The sequence below is a fragment of the Schistocerca serialis genome, chromosome 6 (assembly GCF_023864345.2).
Source record: "Schistocerca serialis cubense isolate TAMUIC-IGC-003099 chromosome 6, iqSchSeri2.2, whole genome shotgun sequence".
NCBI classification, from domain to species: domain Eukaryota; kingdom Metazoa; phylum Arthropoda; class Insecta; order Orthoptera; family Acrididae; genus Schistocerca; species Schistocerca serialis.
In genome coordinates, this window is record NC_064643.1 from 645,789,476 (window position 1) to 645,811,729 (window position 22,254).

General features: G+C 40.3%; 1 protein-coding gene across 2 annotated transcripts in view; it reads right to left on the reverse strand.

The window, feature by feature from the left end:
* The window catches only part of LOC126483636 (myosin-11-like), a 239,549-nt gene that overhangs the window by 113,686 nt on the left and 103,609 nt on the right, over positions 1-22,254 (reverse strand). For both annotated transcript variants that reach the window (XM_050106692.1, XM_050106693.1), the window contains exons 4-5: positions 14,235-14,362; positions 7,709-7,875 (exon numbers count right to left, since the gene is read on the reverse strand). In XM_050106692.1, coding sequence (XP_049962649.1) covers positions 7,709-7,875; positions 14,235-14,362 — 295 coding nt within the window. The remainder of the gene's footprint in view (positions 1-7,708; positions 7,876-14,234; positions 14,363-22,254) is intronic.

Here is a 22,254-nt window from a genome sequence, read left to right on the forward strand (position 1 = left end):
CACTGCCACCTAGTGAACAAAATATGAGCATATGAAATATCAGACCATCTGTGTGACTGTATGAAGAGTTTCTAGAAAATAGAACACAGCATGTCATTCTCAATGGAGAGAAATCATCAGAGATACAAGTAACTTTGAGCATACTCCAAGGGAGTGTTATAGGACCATTCCTTTTCACAATACTTATAAATGGCTTATTGTGCAACACTGGAAGTTCTGTGGGGCTTTTTGTGGATGATACTACTGTATACAGAAAAGTCATAATGTAAGAAAACTGTAGCAAATTGCAGGAAGAGCCACAGAGGACAAACACTTGGTACAGGGACTGGCAACTGATTCTCAAGATAAGTAATCACATAAATAGAGAAAAAGATACATTATTGTATGTTTACAAGATTGCAGAACAATTACTAGAAGCAGTCATATACATAGAATATTGAGGATAATGTGCACAGAGTGATTTAAATTGGAATGGCCACATAAAACTAATCACAGGCAATGCAAATGTCAGACTGAGATTCATTGGAAGACTCTCAGGAAATGTAGCCCACTCACAAAGGAGGTAACTTATAAAATCCTCATTTGACCAATACTTGAATACTGCACCAGATAGGATTGGTAGAGAAAACAGAGAAGATCCAAAGAAGAACAGCACATTTCATTATAGATTCATTTAGTAAATATGAAAACATCATGAACATTCGAGAGCATATGTTCCTACAAGAGTCAACCAATATATTGCTTCCTTCTATGTAAATCTCTTGTAAAGACCATAATAGTAAAATCAGAGAGATTCGAGCTCACATGGAGGCTTACCAGCAATCTTTCTTTCTCCACAACATTCACAACTGGAACAGGAAAAGGGGTTAACAGTGGTATCCAAAGTACACTTTTCCAAACACTGTAAGGTAGCTTGTGGGGTATAAGTGTAGATGTAGATGTAGATGTATACTGCAGACATCAACTCATAAGATTGTTACATATAACAAACATGCCATTCATGTATGCAGCATGGTCACAACACAAGTGACGTACCATCAAGTCCAACACTCCCTGGACTGAACAGGCTTCAAGACACCATAGCTGCAAACACATGTCGGCTGCACATCTTTCCACTCTATGTTTTCTCAATCTTGAATCCTCTCAGTTTCATGTATAACTCCATTCCCTTTAAAAATATTCAGGTCTGTCAAAAATATGCACCCGTTTTTGAATCCAGGTTGGGATACATCAATGACATCCTAACCTAAGCGTGTATTTAAATTGATTTTAAGGCTACAATCAATACTTAAGTCACTATCAATTCACATCCCATCCTACAGCATTACAAGCTGCATTCTAGTTTGGTAACTGGGCAATACTTTTCTAAATTGAGCTGGAAGATGCATACTTGCAAGTTCCGTAGGGTCTAGAGTGTCAACATATTGTTGTTCTGATTACATCTTTTGGATTATATCCCCTTAAGTACATTCCTTTCATATATCAACTCCAGCCATTTTTCAACACCATCTGAAATAACTAACAGCTGATATCCCATGCTGTGAAAACTACTGAGATAACATTATTGTCTCAGGCAAAACTCATCAATCTAACCAATCCTCACATCTCATTTTCTCATCACCAAGCTGCTACCTTCCACTGTAACCTACAAATACATGTTATTTTTAAAGACCATATTGAACAGATGCATCATGTTCTCAGCAAAGATGACAATACATTGACATAATGTCATCTCAGTGACACTGTTCGCATTAACTAACCTACCAAACTTTTTAAGCTACAATACTTTTTGGGGAAGTTTCCAGCACACACATCTCCGTTCAGCATCAGTGCTGTCCTATCTCACTGCACCACAGATGGCACAGACCACAGAACTTCACCAAGCTCTGTACGTGCACTTATTGATTGGGTGAAATTGAGTCATGTGATACTTTCTGCCATATCAGGCCTTTATACTGCTTGTGTAACGTAGGGAGTATTGTATATTTTCTAAGTTTCATGTTGAATCATGAGACAATATTCTGCGCTTATGACGGTACTTTTCAAGCCCAAAAGTGAGGGAAACTATAAACTTCCTTCTGAAGGAAACTGGAAAATATAAATGTAATTTTTGGTAAATAGTACTGAACTATTGCCAAATTATTGCTGTTTCTATTTTGTTTATGATCTATCACTTTGTGTAAAAGATTTAGAATCATTAGATACATCCTGAATGCAAGCAGCGGTAATGTCATCTTGTTTTAATATGCAATGTGTGTACTGTTGTGCCGCAATTAATTTACTTGGCACAGCTAGGTAAAATTGGGACACTATCCATAGCTAATACAAGATTTATTGGAAGAATGCAAGAATTATTGGAAGCAGGTCAGCTTGGGATGGCCAGGTGAAGTTATACAGCTGATACAACAAGTACTGTTTTCAAAGTGTTTACCACATGCTACAGCAAAGCAGAGGAACCAGGGGCTTAACAGTATTTATGCAGCAGAAAGTCAGAGCTGCTGTGGCATGGGTGACATGATTGCATTACGTCTAAGTCGTGGCTTTGTTGTGGCTTATGGGTTAGGAACTGATGCTTCATCAAAACAGGGATGGGTCAAGCCCATATAAACAATCTTCATTTTTAGACACAGGTATTGCAGCCAGCCTCCAGCTCTGATGAGCAATCCTACAATGTTCTATGAGTCTACATAGATCAGCTAGTCACCACCTCCAGAACCTGTCACTGCTAGCTGCGGCCCTGCTGTTCGCATTGAGGCAACTGCTGCCAACTAAGTGCCCACCAACCGGTGGGTCACTTGTGGGCCTACCTCAGCTGCTGCCAGCATCACCACTCCACTGCTAACCCACCTGTGGTGATGATTTACTGGCCTCCTGAGCTCTGTCAACCTGCTTCCACCAACCACCACAGGAAGCTTGCCACCCTGAGCTCTATAAGTGGTATCAGAAATGGTTATTGACACCTGCAGCCGGATCCAGGGTCCAGCCATAATGTGCAGTTCAGCAATACAGCTTTGGTAAGTGAGGTTTTTTTTATTTGTGTGACCTTTTTCTTCTGTTTTGTACACAGTCAAGGATAGATTGATGTGCATAGGAACTTGAAGGTACAATTTGTGAAACCTGAGTGACCTACAGATTTGTTGCAGTACTATTTATTCATAGCCTGTGAGAGGCCAGCATTATAATTTTGTGGGTCATGAACTGCTGTGTATGCCGGCAGTACCAGCTACGTGCAATACTTTCCGACATTATGGGAAAGAGGCACATCAATGCTCAGAGTCTCAATGGACTATGTTCCATCACAAGGATTACTCTAATTTTTTTCACTTATGCCTAAATGTTTGTGGTAGCTGTCCTTGCTTTGTTGATGTGCAGTGTACTTTATGTGTATTGTATTTTTGGTTCATAGAGGTTACACAAATGCTACAAACACAAGCAATGATGATGCAGGAACCAGCTGAATCTTTCGTGAAGCACATCACCAAACTATTGGAGAGGGACAACACATTACAAAGGCAGGTGGACACTTCAACAGCAGGTAACGCACGTGGACACAGTGAACTAAATAGGATGCTACATGCACAAGCTTCATTAAGTGGACCTGTTCCTTCTGTGGATCCCATTGCAGCTAGTCTACTGGCTCCTTTTTCTAGTAAAGTGAATGAGGATGTGTCTGCATTTACCAACAATCTGGAAGCTGTTGCTAGTCTGGATAATTGTTTGGACAAGGTACATCTGCACACGAGCAAGCTACGAGTGGTGAGTGAGGCAAAGATGTGTGTCATGGATCATGAGGGGTTGAATAAAGCACAAAAATTTGAACAACTCAAGAAGAGACTATTAGCGCTACCACAAGCAAAATAGTGCTATATTTTTTTTAAGGAGTAACTTAATGAGATGTCCCGGAAATGAAAAGAGTTGCTGGAAACATTCTTTGATATAATTAGGAAAATCAGTGTGCAAATGTATGAGTTAACACAGTCCCATGAGGCAGATAAATTATTCTGCAAGAGGCAGAACACAGAGTGCTAGATATGTTTTTGAGAGGACTTCCACCCAATACACCGAGGAGGGTATTGATGGAAAATCAATAGAATCTGACTGCTGCCATTAAGGTTGCTATGCAACTGGAGGATGTAGACGTGGTAACTTGGGTGCAGGGTAATCAGAGTATTTTTTTCTCAGATGTAAAGTGCTGTAAGTGTGAATCACATTCAGGAACTATGCCATCAACTGATATGCTACAAGTGCAGGATGGTGGTGCATCATGCGAGGGATTGTCAGAGTAAAAAGCAAAGAGAGTGACAGGGTGGTGGGGCATCGTGTTGAGGACTGTCAGAGTAAAAAGCAAAGAGGGTGGTAGGATGATGGGGAATCGTGCGTGGAACTGTTAGAGTAAAAAGCAAGGAGAGTGATATCATGATAAATCACTGGAATCAACACTGCTCAGTTTGCATATTGGATGAAAGTAATACACAATCCTTGGGCTGGATTTTCTGAAACAGCATCACAAAGAAGTTGATCTTTCACAGTGCACCACTGAACCCAGTGGGACACTGTTGCCTCTGGGGACAACCACTGCAAATAAAACATTGTCGCAAGGTTCATGGATTGTGAAAGTGGAAGCAAAATAAATGGCATACGTGTTCATTTAGGCTCAATTTGCATGACAGAGCACCGATAGGTATGGGAAAATTGCTCTGGGTGAGTGTGGGTACTGACATACTGAATGATATATTGTTTGTTGTAGAGCCATTTGAACACAGTGACAAATTTAATACATCACACTGTTTTGTCTCTTGAGTGTGGATAATTTTGGCTCTGATGAAGTGGCTCGGCCAAAAGGATTATTAATTGTCAATCTGCACATCCCAGATGTGGAAGATTTAGAAAGCATGCGTGGAGACCTTTGTCGCAAGCAAATCTTCAATACATCTGCATTACATGAAAAAGAACAGCATTTAAAATGGAAATATAGGATAGATATGTAAACACTGTCAATATGATTTGCAGATTTGTTCAGTCCTTGTGGTCCATTCTCTGTGATGCCCATGACGGCACAAAATCCTGTCGAGGGATAAATCCTGTTTACAAGAAGCCATACCATACACTTTGGTACTTGCAAATGGTAATGGAGGAATTCATAAATCAAGGATGGCATATGGAGGATAGAGATAGTCGACAGGAAGCACACATTGTCACTGTGCCTAAAAATCATCAGACAGGACGAACAAACACAGGTTTTGTTGCAATTCCCAATATCTGAACACAAGAACCGTGATGGAAGCATATTGTATTACAAATATGATTGAAAGATTTGGCAACCTGGGTCAATGTAAATACTTCTCCACAACAAATTTAAAGAGGGGTATCACCAGTTGGAAGTGGTTTCAAGAAGATCAGACAATGATCTAATTTACCATTCCATAGGGACACTACCAAACTCAGCAGATGGCATTTGAGCTTGAGAATGCACCAGATACAATCCAATGGCAATTCAATGGAGTGTTAAGGGGATTAAAACCACATCAGTGTATGGTCTGTTAAGATGATATTATTGTGTTTTCTAAAGGTCTTGAGCAGCTGATTTTAGTACGCTGAATGTTATATATTGAAAAGTGACACTGTGTGTCCACAAAGGTGAACTATTAAGGTCATGTGATTAGTTGAGATGGTGTGAACCTTGCCCCAAGTTTGATATGTGTTGTCCCTGATTTCTTACCACCACAAACTGTGAAAAAACTCCAATCATTATTAGATTTATGTAATTACCATAGGAAATTTGTCAAAGAGTTTGGTGAAATCACTGAACCATTAACTCTTTTGTTAAAAAAATGATATAAAATACCAGTGGACAACTGACTGTCAAACTGCATTTGAGCAACTGAAAGAGATGCTAACAACTAGCCTGGTACCCAAATTATGAGAAAAAATGTCTCCTGTTCTGTGTTGCATGCAACCAGGTGACAGGATGCATTCTAAGTCAAGATTTGAATGGCGTGGAACAACCAGTAACATATTCATTGAGGCTGTTAAATAAAGCTGAATGGAATTACTTAAAGCTAGTTTCACTGTTACCTATATGTTAGGAAAGTCAAAGTCATAACAGAGCATGCTGCATTAAAATGGTTATTACAGTTGAAGGATCCTTCATGCAGATTAACTTGTTGGGCATTAAAATTAAGTGAATTTAATTAAGCACAATAAGCTATTGTATAGGATGATAAAGTTCATGCCATGTATTTTGGTACCCACAGCACTGACAGTTGAAGTGTTGAAGGAAGCTCATGATCATGTATTATCAGATCATGGATGACGAAGAACAACTTATCACTGAATAGCTGAACAATAGTGGTAGAGGAAGGGGAGACAAGAAGTTGACCTGGGTGTGAGGAACTGCATACCATGGGCACAATGTGCCAATCTCAGTCATCAAGAAATACTGCAGCAAAGATTACCCGAGGCAGCCGAGCCATTTTAAACAGTGGGAATCAACATTTTGGGTTCATTCAACCTAACACTGGTGAGCAACTGCTACATTTTAACCATCACGGACCACTTTTCACATTATTTTGAAACAATTGTAATCCCAAATAAACAAGTACTTACCGTGGCACAGGCAGTGGTAAACAACTGGTTATTCAAGTTTGGCATTCCCAACACAAAATTACAGATCAGAACACTAACTTCAAGGCCAAGCTGATTAAGCAGCTGTGTCATCTATTGTGAATCTGGAAACTAATAACTAGTCCCTTCCACCCTTATTCAAATAGAAGAACAGAATGTGTTCATTGTGCTGTCAGCAAAATGTTAGGTTATTATGTGAACAGCAATTACAATGACTGGGATGTTTATCTGCCCTATGTCATAGCTGCATACAATCCTAAAGAGCATGAAAGCACTGGATTCTCACTATACGAAGTGGTATATGGTAGAAAGATTTCATTGGCTTTCAAAGTGTTTACAGCTAAAGTTGGGAAAAATGGGGACTCGATGAAGAAGCCTGGGAAGATATTGTGTGGGATGTGTGGAAACAAGTAAAGAAATTGAATATGAAAGTGCTTGATCAGCAAGAAAAAATGGGATAATGTGTTGTTAAACTACCCAAGTATAAACTCAGTCAGTGGGTTGTGCTGGTGAACCCCTAGACACCAAAGGGCAAAATGAGAAAAATTCTTACATGGTATCAAGGATTATCTCTAGTCATAGAAATGACATCACCTGTGAATATGAAGTTGCAGTCACTGACAAGAACCTCCACTGTTCAATCTTTTACGGGCACTTTAGAAATTTCACTGTAAATGCCATGCCATGCACCCTGCATGGGGAGCTAAAACTAAGTGCAAACTTGCATGACCTTGACTAATGAAAAACATCTATTCTTTGAATGTAGCATTTTTGGGCAGCCAAAATCTGACTGAAATAACTTTCACAGCAGTTAAAATGATCCTCACTTATCGCCTCAGTCATAGTCTTTCAAATAAAACATAAGGTGCTACAACATTTGATCACCAACATAAAACATTAATCACTGTTGTTTCAAATTGTTTCACAGATTAATGGACAAATGAATGAATCAATCAATAATGCAACAAATAAACTATTATTTCTCTGTGAAATGACAATATATGCAATTGGATCTTTGTAATTAACTTCTATTTCACTAACTCTAAAAATGCGTGTATCCATAGATTCTTCTCTACTGACTTACCTTCAAGGGCTACAATCTTTTTTTCAAGGGATGCAGTCTTGCTCTTCTCCTTTTCATGCAAGAAGGTAATGTGTTCTGCAGAAAGCTGTACTTGTGAGCTAAGTTTCTTTGTAGCCTCAACAGAACTTTGAAGTCTGTGGTAGTCTTCTTCTAATTTTTGCATTTGACTACAAATGCCAATTACAAACACATACAATGAGCCAATATAGTTTAAGCAACATTTATTTAAAACAGTGCACAACAGACAATAATTTTTGTGATGATTAATTTGGATTTGAATTAAGAACATATGACTGGTTTCAAAATGCTTAAATTTTGTTGTCACTGTTGTATGACAGACTAGCCAATTATTATTATTGTGACCCAGAATCCTTCTGATATATTTGACAACAGAATATCATTTGTTTAATGTGGCAATCTGCAGCATTGTATGTTCTTTAAAAGTATGGCCTTTTGGAAAAGTTGGGTAGTAACATAATAAAAGGAAAGGCAAGAATTCACTAACATCTGATAGCTAGGTTACACATAAACATAACAGACTAAATGTTCAGAAGGTTGTTCTAGCTGCTGCACCCAGAAAACATGGTCAGCTGCCAATGTAACTTTCTACGTGTGTACACCATCAGTGGGTACATTAATAATTAAGCTGCCAATTCTCTATGACAGATAGAATGGCCAGCAGAGTATTAGGACTGTTCATGTTTAGTTTTTTAACAGCCCTAGTAGGGTATACATGGGGTGTGAACAGCATTAGATGTTGAGCAACACTGATTGAAACATGCATTATCTAGATATGAGGACATTCAGATATGACTATGGCCTGATGTTGAACTGCACAGGAATACTCACAGTCAAGCTACCAGATGATGACAAGTGAGGATTGCACCAACTGCATCATTAAAACCTTCAAATCAGTGCCTACCATCCAACAACAAGTAAGAGATCCACTGCAACATTCTGTGTCATCCCACACCATGTTGTCAGCCGTTCTTGATTCGAATTCTGAAATATTTACTTCATCTTCTTTTGTGAAGGCATTTCAGAAGGCTGTGTTTAGTAACTCAGCTTTGGCAGCACTTTCTTCAACAGTATCTCTTTTGCTATTGCGCAGAGAAGGCATTGGTTGTTTCTTGCCGCTAACATACTTCACATACGACTAGAATCTCTTTGGATTTTCTGCCAGGTTTCAAGACAAAGTTTCATTGTGGAAGCTGTTATAAGCATCTCACATTGAAGTCCACGCTAAATTTTGAGCTTCTGTAAAAAATATCCAATCTTGGGGATTTTGCGTCTGTTTAAATTTGGCATGTTTTTTTTTTTTTTGTTGTTGTTGTTTCTGCAAGAGTGTTCTGTCCCATTTTGTGGACCAAGGAGCATCAGCTCCATTGTTTGTTAATTTATTTGGTATAAATCCCTCAATTGCTGTTGATACTATTTCTTTGAATTCAAGCCACATCTGGTTTACACTTATATTATTAATTTGGAAGGAGTGGAGATTGTCTCTCAGGAAGGTGTCAAGTGAATTTATATCTGCTTTTCTGAATAGGTATATTTTTAATTTGTTTTTGGAGGATTTGGGGGTTACAATATTCAATCTCACTGTGACAACCATGTGTTCACTAATCCCCATATCCGTTTTGATGCTCATTATTAACTCAGGATTATTTGTTGCTAAAAGGTAAGTGTGTTTTCACAAACATTTACTATTCGTGTGGGCTCATGAAATAACTACTCGAAATAATTTTCAGAGAATGCGTTTAGCACAATTTCGGATGATGTTTTATGTGTACCTCCAGCATTAAACATGTATTTTCACCAACATATCGAGGGTAAATTAAAGTCACCACCAACTATAATCAGCAACTGTATCATGTGAATTGGAAGATCGGTAAAAGTATCCAATTATTATTTTATTCTGGTTGCCAACAATGACCTCTGCCCATACTAACTCACAGGAACTATCTACTTCAATTTCACGGCAAGATAAACTACTTCTAACATGCCACCACCAACCATGTTTATCCTACCCTTTCAGAACACCATTAGGTTCTTCGCAAAAATTTCGGCTGAGCTTATATCTGGCATTAGCCAGATTTCAGTGCCTATAACGATTTGAGCATCAGTGCTTTCTATTAGCACTTGGAGCTCTGGTACTTTCGCAACACAGCTATGACAATTAACAACTATTATACTGATGGTTCCTGTATCTATGTTCTTCCTGTGTTCGGCTGCACCCTCTGTGACTGAAGCCCTTTTGTGTTTTCACAAGACCCTCTAACCTAAAACACCGCCCAGTCCACGCCACACAGCCCCTGCTACCCGTGTAGCGGCCTCCTGTGTACAGTAGACAGCTGACCTATTCAGCGGAAGTAGTGGCTCACCGATCCTTTCAACTACCTACATACAATCCACAATTACTTCTACTTTGCAGTTATATTTACAAATATACCTCCAGAAATGCTCAAGTACTCATAACACACCATCATATGCCAAAGTTTTATGGAGCACCTAAAGGTTACATCTTTATAATCTGGATCAACAGCAAGAACATCATCTATTCCTCCCTTCAGAATATTAACATATATCCCCAAATCACCTTCACTTGCATCTTCTCAAAACAATAAGCTGTCTTCCTGGCTGTCCATCTCCACTTTTCTGATGGATCCGTAAAAACCTCTCTTCATATCAAATAAACCACATATCAACAGTGCAACCAATCTCATGACTGTCACCTACCTTGTGTCACAAAGTCCTTTCCCTACAGTCTCAGAAACAATAGGCATTTATCTGCAATAAGTTAGAAACAGGAGCTTTCCACATAGTTGCTAGAGCCTTCTGGTCCTTCTGGTCTGATCTGACAGTAACAAACTCATCAACACTATGAACTAGCCACTGGTCAGTACTACCCTTACTACCCAATTATGAACCAAGTCTTAATTCAACCACATTTTGCCAGGGCTTTGTCTCCTTTCATTTAGCTCTGAAAATAGGGCTGTATCAAACCCAAAATCCTACCCTCATCTCCATGTTGGAGTTCTATTGTCACCTAACCAACATGATGTCCATCCTCAGTAGCTGAGTGGTCAGTGCAACAGAATGACAATCCTAAGCGCCCGGGTTTGATTCCCGGCTGGGTCAGAGATTTTCTCCACTCAGGGGCTGGGTGTTGTGTTGTCCTAACAATCATCCAGGCTGGAATTATGAAAGTGAAACACTGTACCAACACTTCCAGCAATGTGGTGATCCACAAATAGCAATGGAACTATTGTCCAGCTTGGACATGTCTCGGAGGCAGAAATGGGCACAAGCAGACAAAAATATGGACTTTACCCACTCGAGCAGGAAAGCATGGAGTCTTCTGAGAAAACTGGGAGGAAGTGCACCAGCATGCAGAAAAAATTCCAAAGTAACTCCAGACAAAATTGCTTTCCACATCATTACTACCTCAAGAGTGCCTGCTGACAAGAAACACACAAGACATATCAGATGACAGCTTCGTGACCTGAAAAAGATGGCATCTCCCTCATCCGAGTATACCCATCCCTTCACAGTTTCATACATTGACTCTGGACTAAAGGACCTCAAAGCTCTTAAGGCGGCTGGATTTGATGGTATCCATCCAGAATTCCTGATCCATATGGGAGGAAAAGCTAAGAAATGGCTGGCAGAATTCTTCACTGACATCCTGCTGACTGATCAACTTCCATTGGAGTTTAAAAAGGCGAAGATAATATCTGTTCTGAAACCTGGCAAACCCAGCGACATGGTAAAAAGCTACAAGCTTTTTGAAAGGCTGGTATATAACACAATAATCCTAGAGAACATTCGAGTTGATCAGCCAGGCTTCAGACCAGAGCGTAGCTGCTGCGACCAAGTACTGTCTCTCACATCCTTCATAGAGTCGGGATACCAAATGAAGCAGAAAACATCAGTGGCATTTGTTGATCTAACTGCTGCCTTCAACACTGTGTGAAGGGAAGGCCTTATCTACAAATTTCTCCACATCATACCCTGCAGAACAATGGCTCGACTGATTAACAGCATGCTAAGTGATTGAAAGTTCCAGGTAATCACCGGAAGCAACATAAGTAAGGAAAGGAAGGTGAACAATGGATTGCGTCAAGGATCAGTTCTCTCACCATTACTGTTCAACCTATATCTATCTGATCTACCTAACACTTCGTCTAGAAAATACTGCTATGCCAATGACCTGCCTCTAGCCATATGACACCAGGAAATGAAGACAACAGAAGCAATTCTAACCAATGACCTGTCTGCATTAGATAATTAGTTCAAAATCTGGAGACTCCAACCCAGTCTGAGTAAAACAGAAGTGTGTTGCTTCCATTTAAAAAATCAGTTGGTGAATGTAAAATTGGTTTCAGAGACAGAATTCTTCGTCATAACTGGAACCCAAAATATCTTGGTGTCATCCTGAACTGTACACTATGCTTCAAACAAAACCTTCTTAACTTAGCTCAAAAGTTGAGGACTCGAAACAACATCCTCCATAAGCTATGCGGAACTACCTGGGGATCTTCAGCAATCTCCCTGTGATCTTCAGCTCTGGGCTTGGTGTACTCAAGTGCACCTGTTTGGATGATCAGTGATCATACAAGGCTTGTTGACACCCAGCTGAATATGACAATGTGCATAATATCTGGCACAATCACATCTACTCGAGTTTATTGGCTTCCACTGTTAACCAGTATAATGCCTCCTCATCTAAGCAGATGTACTGCCCTTATGAGAGAATTCCACAAGATCTCCAGGAATTCTAACCTACCCATGCATAGCGACCTGCCACTTTTAAATCGTAAGAGACTGAAATCATGTCATCCAACTCTGTGCGATGCTGCTGACATGGTTACCAAGGATTTGAAACCTCCTGAAGAATGGAAAGGTCGGTGGGAAGCAGTGACAGATGTGCGCCTGCATAACATCTTCTCAGGATTCGACCTACCACGCAAGACCTGGACTACTCTCAACAGAATCCGTACCGTCCATGGCCGATGCAGGGATGCTCTCTCTAAGTGGAAGAAGCTGCCTAATCCAGCCTGTGACTGCAGGGCTCGATACCAGACTGTTCACCACATTGTCAGTGAATGCAGGATTCAAGCCTATCACGGTGCTGAAGAGGACTTCCTGCTAGCAAATCCAGATGCAGTGTGCTGGATTGAAGGACTGGATATTCAGTTGTAAAGACAAACTTAAGTTTCTTGTGTGTCAATATGTACATATGTATATGTAATTTAATTTATGATTTGTCTGTATTAGCCATATGCTAAAAAAATAAATAATAAAATCATCATCTCATCCCCATCGACGCACAAGTTTCCGAAGTGGCATCAAATCGAAAGACTTGCACCCAGCGAATGGTCTGCTGACGTGAGGCCCTAGTAATACATTTATTTACCAACATGATATCTGTTGCCACTACTGTTTCTATTCTGCAGCTCATGAGCCATTCTCCTGTGAATGACCCAGATATAATTCCTGTTACATGCAACCACCCACCACTCCTATAGCAATTCAGTCACAGGCTTTTCCTATCCCATGCAAAAGCTGTAACTTCATATACCAGCAGGGCAGCATTCTATGTGAGAATAACAACTTATCAGCTGTCCACCTGCACGAATAGCCACTGCCAAGTGTTGGCTAACAATAAACTTGCCCATACAAAGGCTAAACGTGCTGCACATCACAATACAGATGTTTCTGCCAGTGACTTCAGTTACCATGGCATTTGGATCCACCACTACAGCACCAGCTCCTTCCAACCACATAGGTGGGAACCACCTCTTCAGCATATCCTCTGCTCTTGTAACCACCTTTGTTTCAACTTTTGCTAGTCCTCATCCTCAGATACTCCTAAACAGTCAACCATGGGGGTGTACATATTGATATCTGTGTCTGTGAGAGAGTGTGTAGTTAGGCTAGGCAAAAAGAGGTAGTTCTCTTGAAAGCTGTGTTCTTAACATATTTTAAGGTGGTCCCTCAGATTTCCTATCTAAAGGCCTGGTGTCCATCAAATAGGTTTAAATGTCCTACATCATATCAATATGCTGAAATTACGGACTATGCAAATGAATGAACTAAATTTAATTGTGGACTGAAGTACTTCTTCCTGCATGACATTTACCCATTTTTTAATCTGCACAACTTCACACTACAAGCTTCAAATCATGTAGGATTTTAAGAGTGCAAAGTATACTAGTGTTAGATATGGACTACCAGTTTTTACTTTGTTTCAAAACTGAATACAACTCTAATTACTCTTTGGAGATTAGTCTATGTGTACACATATTTTTAAGTCACTGTTTAGCAAGAATTTGATGAATTTAACTGAACCTTATTTTGTGATCAACTTGTAAAATTAATGCTTCCTCAGATGCCTAAATTTTATCGACAATATAAACATGTGAAATGTTTCAGTATGACTTATCATTAGAGTAAATGAAGGTATTTTTATGAAAAACAAAAAAAATCAATTATTATTAAAATCAGATACAAAACAATACTTTACCTTCTTAATTCTCGTACTGAGTCAGTTAGCTTATTCTGACGAGTAACACAATTTTCTTGATATGCCAGCTGACACTTCAGTTGTCGATCTTGTTCATCTATAGTATGTTGGAGCTTCACATTCTCTAACTGACAAAACATTCAAATGAACATAGTGAAAGGCCTAAAAGTATGTTCTGTACAAATGTTGTACAGTAATTATAATGATACAAACTAAAACTGGAATGAGGGAGAAGTTTGCTAAACAGAGTACAGATAAATATATACGCTTTTCCCTTCTTTTAATCTTTCCTTGTAGCCTGTTGCTTGTATTAACTGCATATGGATAAATGTCTCAACATATGGTGACTATACTAAGAGCTGGGAAGAAAACCTTCAGTTACATCTAAGATAGGATAAAGGGAATCACCTAGGGAAAAATCGCAAAGTCTTGTTCACATATTCACGCTGTCTAACTATTGGTATCCATACTGTTATCATCTTGACAGATCACATTATGGGGAATAAATAAGAATGGGCATCCCACAAACTGACATGGTAGACAGAATGGTGAGACTACCTCTGCAGTCCTCTGGACTAAATATATTACTAGTAACACAAATACTAACTACTAAATGACAATACTGACGTAATGGGATTGCTAGAACATTGTCAGTAAGACAAGGGTGATGATCTTGATCCAAAGCTGATTTAGAAGAACTCAGGACTGGGATGAGACTGCTAAAGGCATGGCTCTGTTGAGGTTTAGTACTATGCAACATCTTGCCAAATGATTCAGACCATGACAGACCTGTGTATCACGGTTAGTCTTGTCGAAGGCCCTATTGCCATGTATGAGTTCTTGGAATGTTTGTATTCCAAGTTGAATGAAAGAATATTAAGAGCTGTGGACTGAAAAATCTACACTATCATTTCAGGCCATGGAACACATCCAGTTACTTCTGCATTGGCACATTGGTACAGGAACTTGGACAATATAAACCACTAAATGTATCATAGAAACCGAGTTTTTTCTTTTATAATAAACTGCAAATGTTTGGGTTCCAAAAATGGATTAGTGATCGTAAAATAACATCAGATAGGTTGTACTTGGGATAACAGACATGCAGTGAATAATCAAAGCCCAAATAGAACTGAATTCAGGTGTAGGTAGTACATTTGAAACAATATTGCAAATATTCCAAGAATCTTAAATAGAACAGCAAGGCTCATTTAATCATAATAATTATGACAACAGTAATACCAGTTTAATAATAATAATAATAAGCATAAGCATATTCCATGGTAACTGTTTATGAGTCATTGACGAAGATGTAGAAGACATCTACAACATGACCAGAAGATTCTGAATGACAGCAAATCCAACTAAAAGATGATAACTGAAGAGTTTAACACAGGTAAAATGTGATGCTTCTTGGGAAGTTTTGGAAATAATATCAGGAATGACATGGGACACTTATCAGCAGAAATTCCCAAGAGGAACAACATGTTTGTCTATAACACACACATGGACAAAAACATCTAAAATGAAATTGATCAAATTTTATCAAATAACAGAGAAATTGTACAGGAAGTGACAGTTCTTATGTTTCTTACTATTGTATGTGATCATGCATGTGTATGATGCAGAGAGAAAATAGGTACAAAGCTATAACGAAACAGATTCATCAGGCAGGAAAGTAGAACTGCAGACTACAATAATCTGCTTAAAAATGCCGAGATATACCAGATTAAAGTATGCAGCACAGTCATATTCTTAGAGAATGATGATTATTTAGAGATATGCAAAAATGGTATTTCTTTAACTATGCTACTGATACAGACAGGAAAATATGTTGCTGGTAGAGTAAAAAGGCCAAAGAAAACAGTCTCAAACAAGACAAGTCAACTGCTACAGACAAAGTTAGATTTTCTAATAAGCACGGCATAATATATAAACAATACTATTTGGAAATGTCTCCCAGCGAAAGTACAACAAGAATTTGATAAGAGAAATAACTGAAAACAATAGGTGTGTGAAGAAAGCAAAACAGAGAGTTAAACAATGGAAAGTCCATTAAGAATAATCTTTGCAAATTGTGATTTGGCTTCACAGCAGCTGTACAATATTTCAGAACAAATGAAAATTTGTTCTGGTCAGGCACTTGAACTTGGATTTGGATTTCCCGCTTATTGCAAGTGATCACTTTAACCACTGTGGCAATCTGATCGTATCTCCAGGAGTGGCCCAAATCTCCATTTGTCCCAGTGTCGACTCTCGCTTGTGCTTGCGCTATATTACCATGATGAGACACTTTTTTCTCTCGTCATTGCCTTGCTATGGCTTGAAATACTGTGGTGCAGTGTCTGAGACACTGCACTGTTGATCAACAGCCGCATTCACTTATGGATGAGCTGGATGAGCTTCGCAACTTGCATTTATGGTTCCACATCAGCTGTCCAATACTTCAGAACAAATGAAAATTTGTGCCAGACTGGGCCTCAAACCCAGATTTCCTGCCTTTCCCATGCAGCTGCCTTAACCACATTGGGTATCTGAGCATGTCTCCTGGATTGGCCCAAATCTCCAACTGTCCTGGTGTCTATTCTCCCTTGTACTGGCATTATATTATTGTAGGGTTGGCCCAGGCCATCTAGATCCTCCTCTACACCACCAGATTTTGTGAACTGAACACATGGAAGTTATCTTTGCAACACATTTTTTGCTCCCAAATTATCCTGGACTCAACCTACGGTAACCTACTGTCCCCACACCCTCCATCCAATAGTTTCCAGCTCCTCTGTCCTATTACTTCTTACCAATTCACATACCCTCACCCTCACTGTTTGCCACTCTCTGCTAATGTACCCGCAAGTCTTTTCCCTCCCTCTGCTCCTCTCCTTTTCCGCCCCTCCCCCTCCCCTCCTTCCCCAACAGCATCCGAACCCTGTGCTTGGTAGCCAGATCTGCTGTCATCTAATCCCTGCATGCTCTGCCAGACAGTGCTATCTTCTTTTTCCCCATCTGTATCCTGCTATCCCTACCTCTTCCCCTTTTCTTTTCTGAAGAAGACTTTGGCCGAAAGCTCAATGTGTATCAGTCTTTTCATTGTGACTGTCTGCAACTCACTATGTCACCTTTATAGTGAGTAGCAACCTATCCTTTTCGTAATGTTTTTAAAATAGAAAGTTATATGGCAACGGAATGGAAAATTGTGGTGGAATGTAAATAATTTAAGGAGTAAAAGTAACAACTCAATGAATAGTAGATGTGCATGCACACACATGCGTGCACCCATGTGTATGGCTATATTATGCTTGCAGAGTACACTATGCCTGCACTGCAACTCATCTGGGGTAAGAGGTTGTGTCCTGTGGAGTGAGTGAGCAGGGAAATGAGGTGGGGAGCAGGAAGGAGGGTTGGGGAAGGGTGGTTGAAGGCTGAGATGGAATGACTGCATGAGCATGGGATAGGAATGTAACAATGGTATCAACTAGGTGACCTGGTTCTGACAGCGAGGAGGCACGAGGTATGCATGGATTGATATCAGGAGGATTACAGGATCGAGGATGTATTACAAGTTTAGTATCCAGTGGTTATATTGATTCCCCACCCACCCTGAGTATCAATAGAGATAACACAGAGAATCCACATAAGGCACCAATGTGCACTTTTGCTGTGTTTCCATATGTTTCTGTCAGATCCAGGAACTAGGTAAGTTACATTACCTCAGGTACCTTCACTGCATGCTAGCACAGGAGAGTCAAAGTCAATTCTGCAGTACAGTTTTAATAATTTGGAGATATTGCTTTACAGACAGGCACAATAAAAAGACTGATAAACAAGTAAGTTTTAGGCCATAAGTCCTTATTCTGAAGTAGACAACACAAACGCATGCGCACACATGCGTGCGCATGCACGCATGCGTGCATATGCACGCACACACAAACACACACACACACACACACACACACACACACACACACACACACACACAAAACACCCACAAATTTATACAAACACAACTCATACATACACGACCACTGTCACTGGTGCGAACAACTGCACATGATTTGAGATACAATATGGGTGGTGGGGATAAGGTGGGGGCTGGGACAGAGAGGGAGTAGCATCATAAGGATGGAGGACAGTAAATTGCTGTTGTACAAGCACACAGATATGTGGGGGTGAGAGGGTAGCAAAGCTAGGTGCAGTTGGGAGATTAGACGGAGGGTGCAGGGGAGGGTGGGAGAAGTGGAGAAGGAGAGAAGTAAAAGGAGTGTGGGTGTGTTTGTGGAACGGAAATTGTGTAATGCTAGAGTGGGAACAGGAAAGGGGATGAAGGACAGTGACTAATGAAGGTTGAGGCCAGGGGGTTATGCGAATGTAAGATATATTGCAGGGAGAGTTCACATCTGTGTAATTCAGAAAAGCTGGAGTTGGTAGGAATAATTCAAATGACACAGGCTGTGAAGCAGTCACTGAGGAGAAGAACACTATGTTGGGCAGCATGCTCAGCAACAAGATGGTCCAGCTGTTTCTTGACCACAGCTTGTCAGTGGGCATTCATGCAGACAGACTGTTTGCTGTTTGTAATGCCCACGTAAAATGCAGCACAGTGGTTGCAGCTTAGCTTGTTGATCACATAACTGGTTCCACAGGTAGCCTTGCCTTTGATGGGATAGGTGATGCTTGAGACCAGACTGGAGTAGGTGGTGGTGGGAGGATGTATGAGATAGGTCTTGCATCTACGCCTATTACAGAGATATGAGCCATGTGCCAAGAAGTTGAGAGTAGGGGTTGTATAGGATGGACGAGGATATTGCGTAGGTTCAGTGGATGGAGGGAAACAATTGTGGGAGGGGTGGGAAGGATAGTGGGTCAGACACTCCTAATTTCAGGGCATGGCAGTAGCTACTCAGAACCCTTGTGGAGGGTGTGATTCAGTTCCTCCAGTCCTGGGTGATACTGAGGCACGAGGGGAAAGTTCCTCTGTGGGTGGACAGTGGGACTTTGGGAGTTGGTGGGTGACTGGAGAGACAAGGCATGAGAGATCTGTTCCTGTACAAGGGTGGTAGGGTAATTACCATCTGTCAGGGCCTCGGCGACACCCTCTGCATATTTTGAGAGGGACTGTTCATCACTACAGATGCGACGAGCTCAGGTGGCTAGGCTGTATGGAAGGGAGTTCTTAGTATGGAATGTGTCACAGCTGTCGATGTGGGGGTATTGTTGATGGTTGGTAGATTTGATATGGATGGAGGTACTGATGTACCCATCTTTGAGTTGGAGGTTAACATCAAGGACGGTGGTTTCTTGCGTAGAGGACGACCACGTGAAGCGAATGGGGGAAAAGGTGCTGAGGTTTTGGAGGAATGTGGACAGGGTGTTCTCACCCTCAATCCAGATCACGAAGATGTCATCAATGAATCTGAACCAGGTATGAGGTTTAGGATTCCTGGTGTTTGGGAAGGATTTCTCTAGATGGCCCATGAACAATTTGGCATAGGATGGTGCCATGCAGGTGCCATTGTCGTACCCCAGATTTGTTTGTAGGTGATGCCTTCAAAGGAGTACTAACTGTGGCTGAGAATATATTTGGTCATGGTGACCAGATAGGTCATAGTTTTGGAATCCATCGGGTGTTGGGAAAGGGAGTGTTCAGTAGTGGCAAGGCCATGGGCATTAGGGGTGTTAGTGTAAAGGAAGATGGCATCATTAGTGATGAGCGGGGCACCACTGTATTTGATATTGTACTCACCAGAATACTGAAACTTATCCCTATTATTACAGATTTTATGGTGGAGATTGTATTTTAAAATGTTTTTGGATGATAACCAGTTTTAATGTTTGATTTACAAAAACATTTCTCGATTTTGTTGGAAGTCTTTTCATTGTAACTTAAAGCCATGTACATTTTGTTGTTGCAGCTGCAAAGTGACTTCCACTTATTTGTTTTATTTGTTTCTTCTTTATCTTCTTATAAAATTTCACCATGTCATTGCTTCTGTACCCATTCACCATGGCAACATGCTTTAAAACACTCAGTTCTTTTTCTAATTCCTGATGGCTTAGCCACAATCTTAATAACCTGTAAACCACTGCATTAAAATATGACCACTGATATTGTGGTGGGTGGCATGACTGCTCATCAACAACATCTTTATAGCAAGAGCAGCAATCGAATGAAAACAAGACAGATGCGGAAAAATATACGTAAACTGTTCATTATTTCAAAAGTAATCACCGTAACTGTTGGTACATTTATCCCATAGTGAGACAAGATGATCATTGCTTTCATGGAAAAATGTTTAAGGTTGCCTACAGAAGTATGTCGTACTCAGACATGCACCTCTTTGTCAAAGCAAATCGATGGCCATGAAAGTCTCTCTTCAGGGCTATAAAAACACGGAAATTGCATGAGGAGAGATCGGAGCTGCAAGGAGGGTGTGTATGGGTTTCCCAGTGAAACTTCTGCAGTATAGTCAAAACAACCATAGCACCATGCGAGCATATGGAAACATTTTGTATTTCATACAGTATTTGCTAATTAGTTATTCTACTGTTGTCTATACAGCTTTGGTTCACAATAATAAATGTCTTCCACTTTGCTCCTATGCACGGATTGAAGTAGCTGTGGGCATCACCAATAACAAAGTGAAATGTCACATAAATAAAACGCTTTTGCAATGTTATGAGTTTAGCTCTGCTACAGGAAGAAATACTTTTATCACTCTATCACCTACCGTGCATTGTGAACAATTGCATAGTGATGTGTGCATGCCAAGTGATCTTTTTGTACACACTGTCAACAATAAATTCATGTTTACCTCACTCACTAGCATCCCCCTTCATTCCACAAGCCAACTGCACTGGAATCCCTACAGTGGTGATCCTGTAATGAAAAGCAGAATCTATTTTGTCAGAGTTAGTTTTGGAAATGGTGTCATTCCATGATCACCATCTTCTCAAACAGTTTGAACATAATGATGACTTTAAAACTACCACATATAACATTCTCTTCCATCCTGATCAGCCTACAATTTATGTGAAACATGAAAGTGATATTCTACCACATCTCACCATCTACAGCAACAATTATGAACTTGTGCAGGAAGAATGTTTAGTTCATTTTGACCTTTTTTGTGACTGTCTCAAAAAAACAAGACAGTATTCCAGCAACTAATTCAGGTCTCCACAACAACATCTTGTGTGCTTTTAGCAGTCCATCTGCATTGTGAATGATCCAGATGAATCCATTCATAATCCAATGAGGGGCCCAGCCAGCTGGGCCATGTGAGAAGACTCCCAGTTTTCCATCCACACCAAGCGTGGTCAACGGGATCTTGTCCACTGTTGCTCATGGACCAAATGTTCCAGCATATCCCCAACTTCTGTGGGGCATATACATGACCAGGTTCTCAACCCAAACTAGTCACTTTCCAACCCGAACATCCAGCAATGTGATTCAGGATCACCAGATTCATACATTCTGGAATCATCGATGATACCTCCAAGCTGGTGGCCCTACTAAGCTACAATAAAGGATCATGCCTACATTTTTAATGACATTATAGAAGCACATCTGGCCAAAGGCACATTTGACATTGCAAAGGCAGTGTTGCTCCACCAACTTTGCAAGACACCAGAGAAACAGCTACAACAAGTAATTTACAAGAAAAATTGGGCTGCAGGATACCATCTCAGCTGTGGAGACATCTCTGTGAATCGATCAACCCAATTCTCATGCCAGACCACAAGCTCTGGTTAATTAAATTACTGTCTCAGATAAAGTCAGTGATGGTTTCGGATGAACACCATGCTAGGGTGAACAAATTATTCTTGGCTTACAGACTTTCCATAATCCCACAACAACGTCAATACCTGGATATGAAGTAAAACAATGAATACCACAGCATATTCTTGGCACGACACATTGGCTGCTGCCACAAGGAGACACAGAGACCCAAGCATTTAGGTACACTCATGAGAGTGACGTCATGAGTGACCCTCACTGGGAATGGTGACCTTTTGTTGGCCA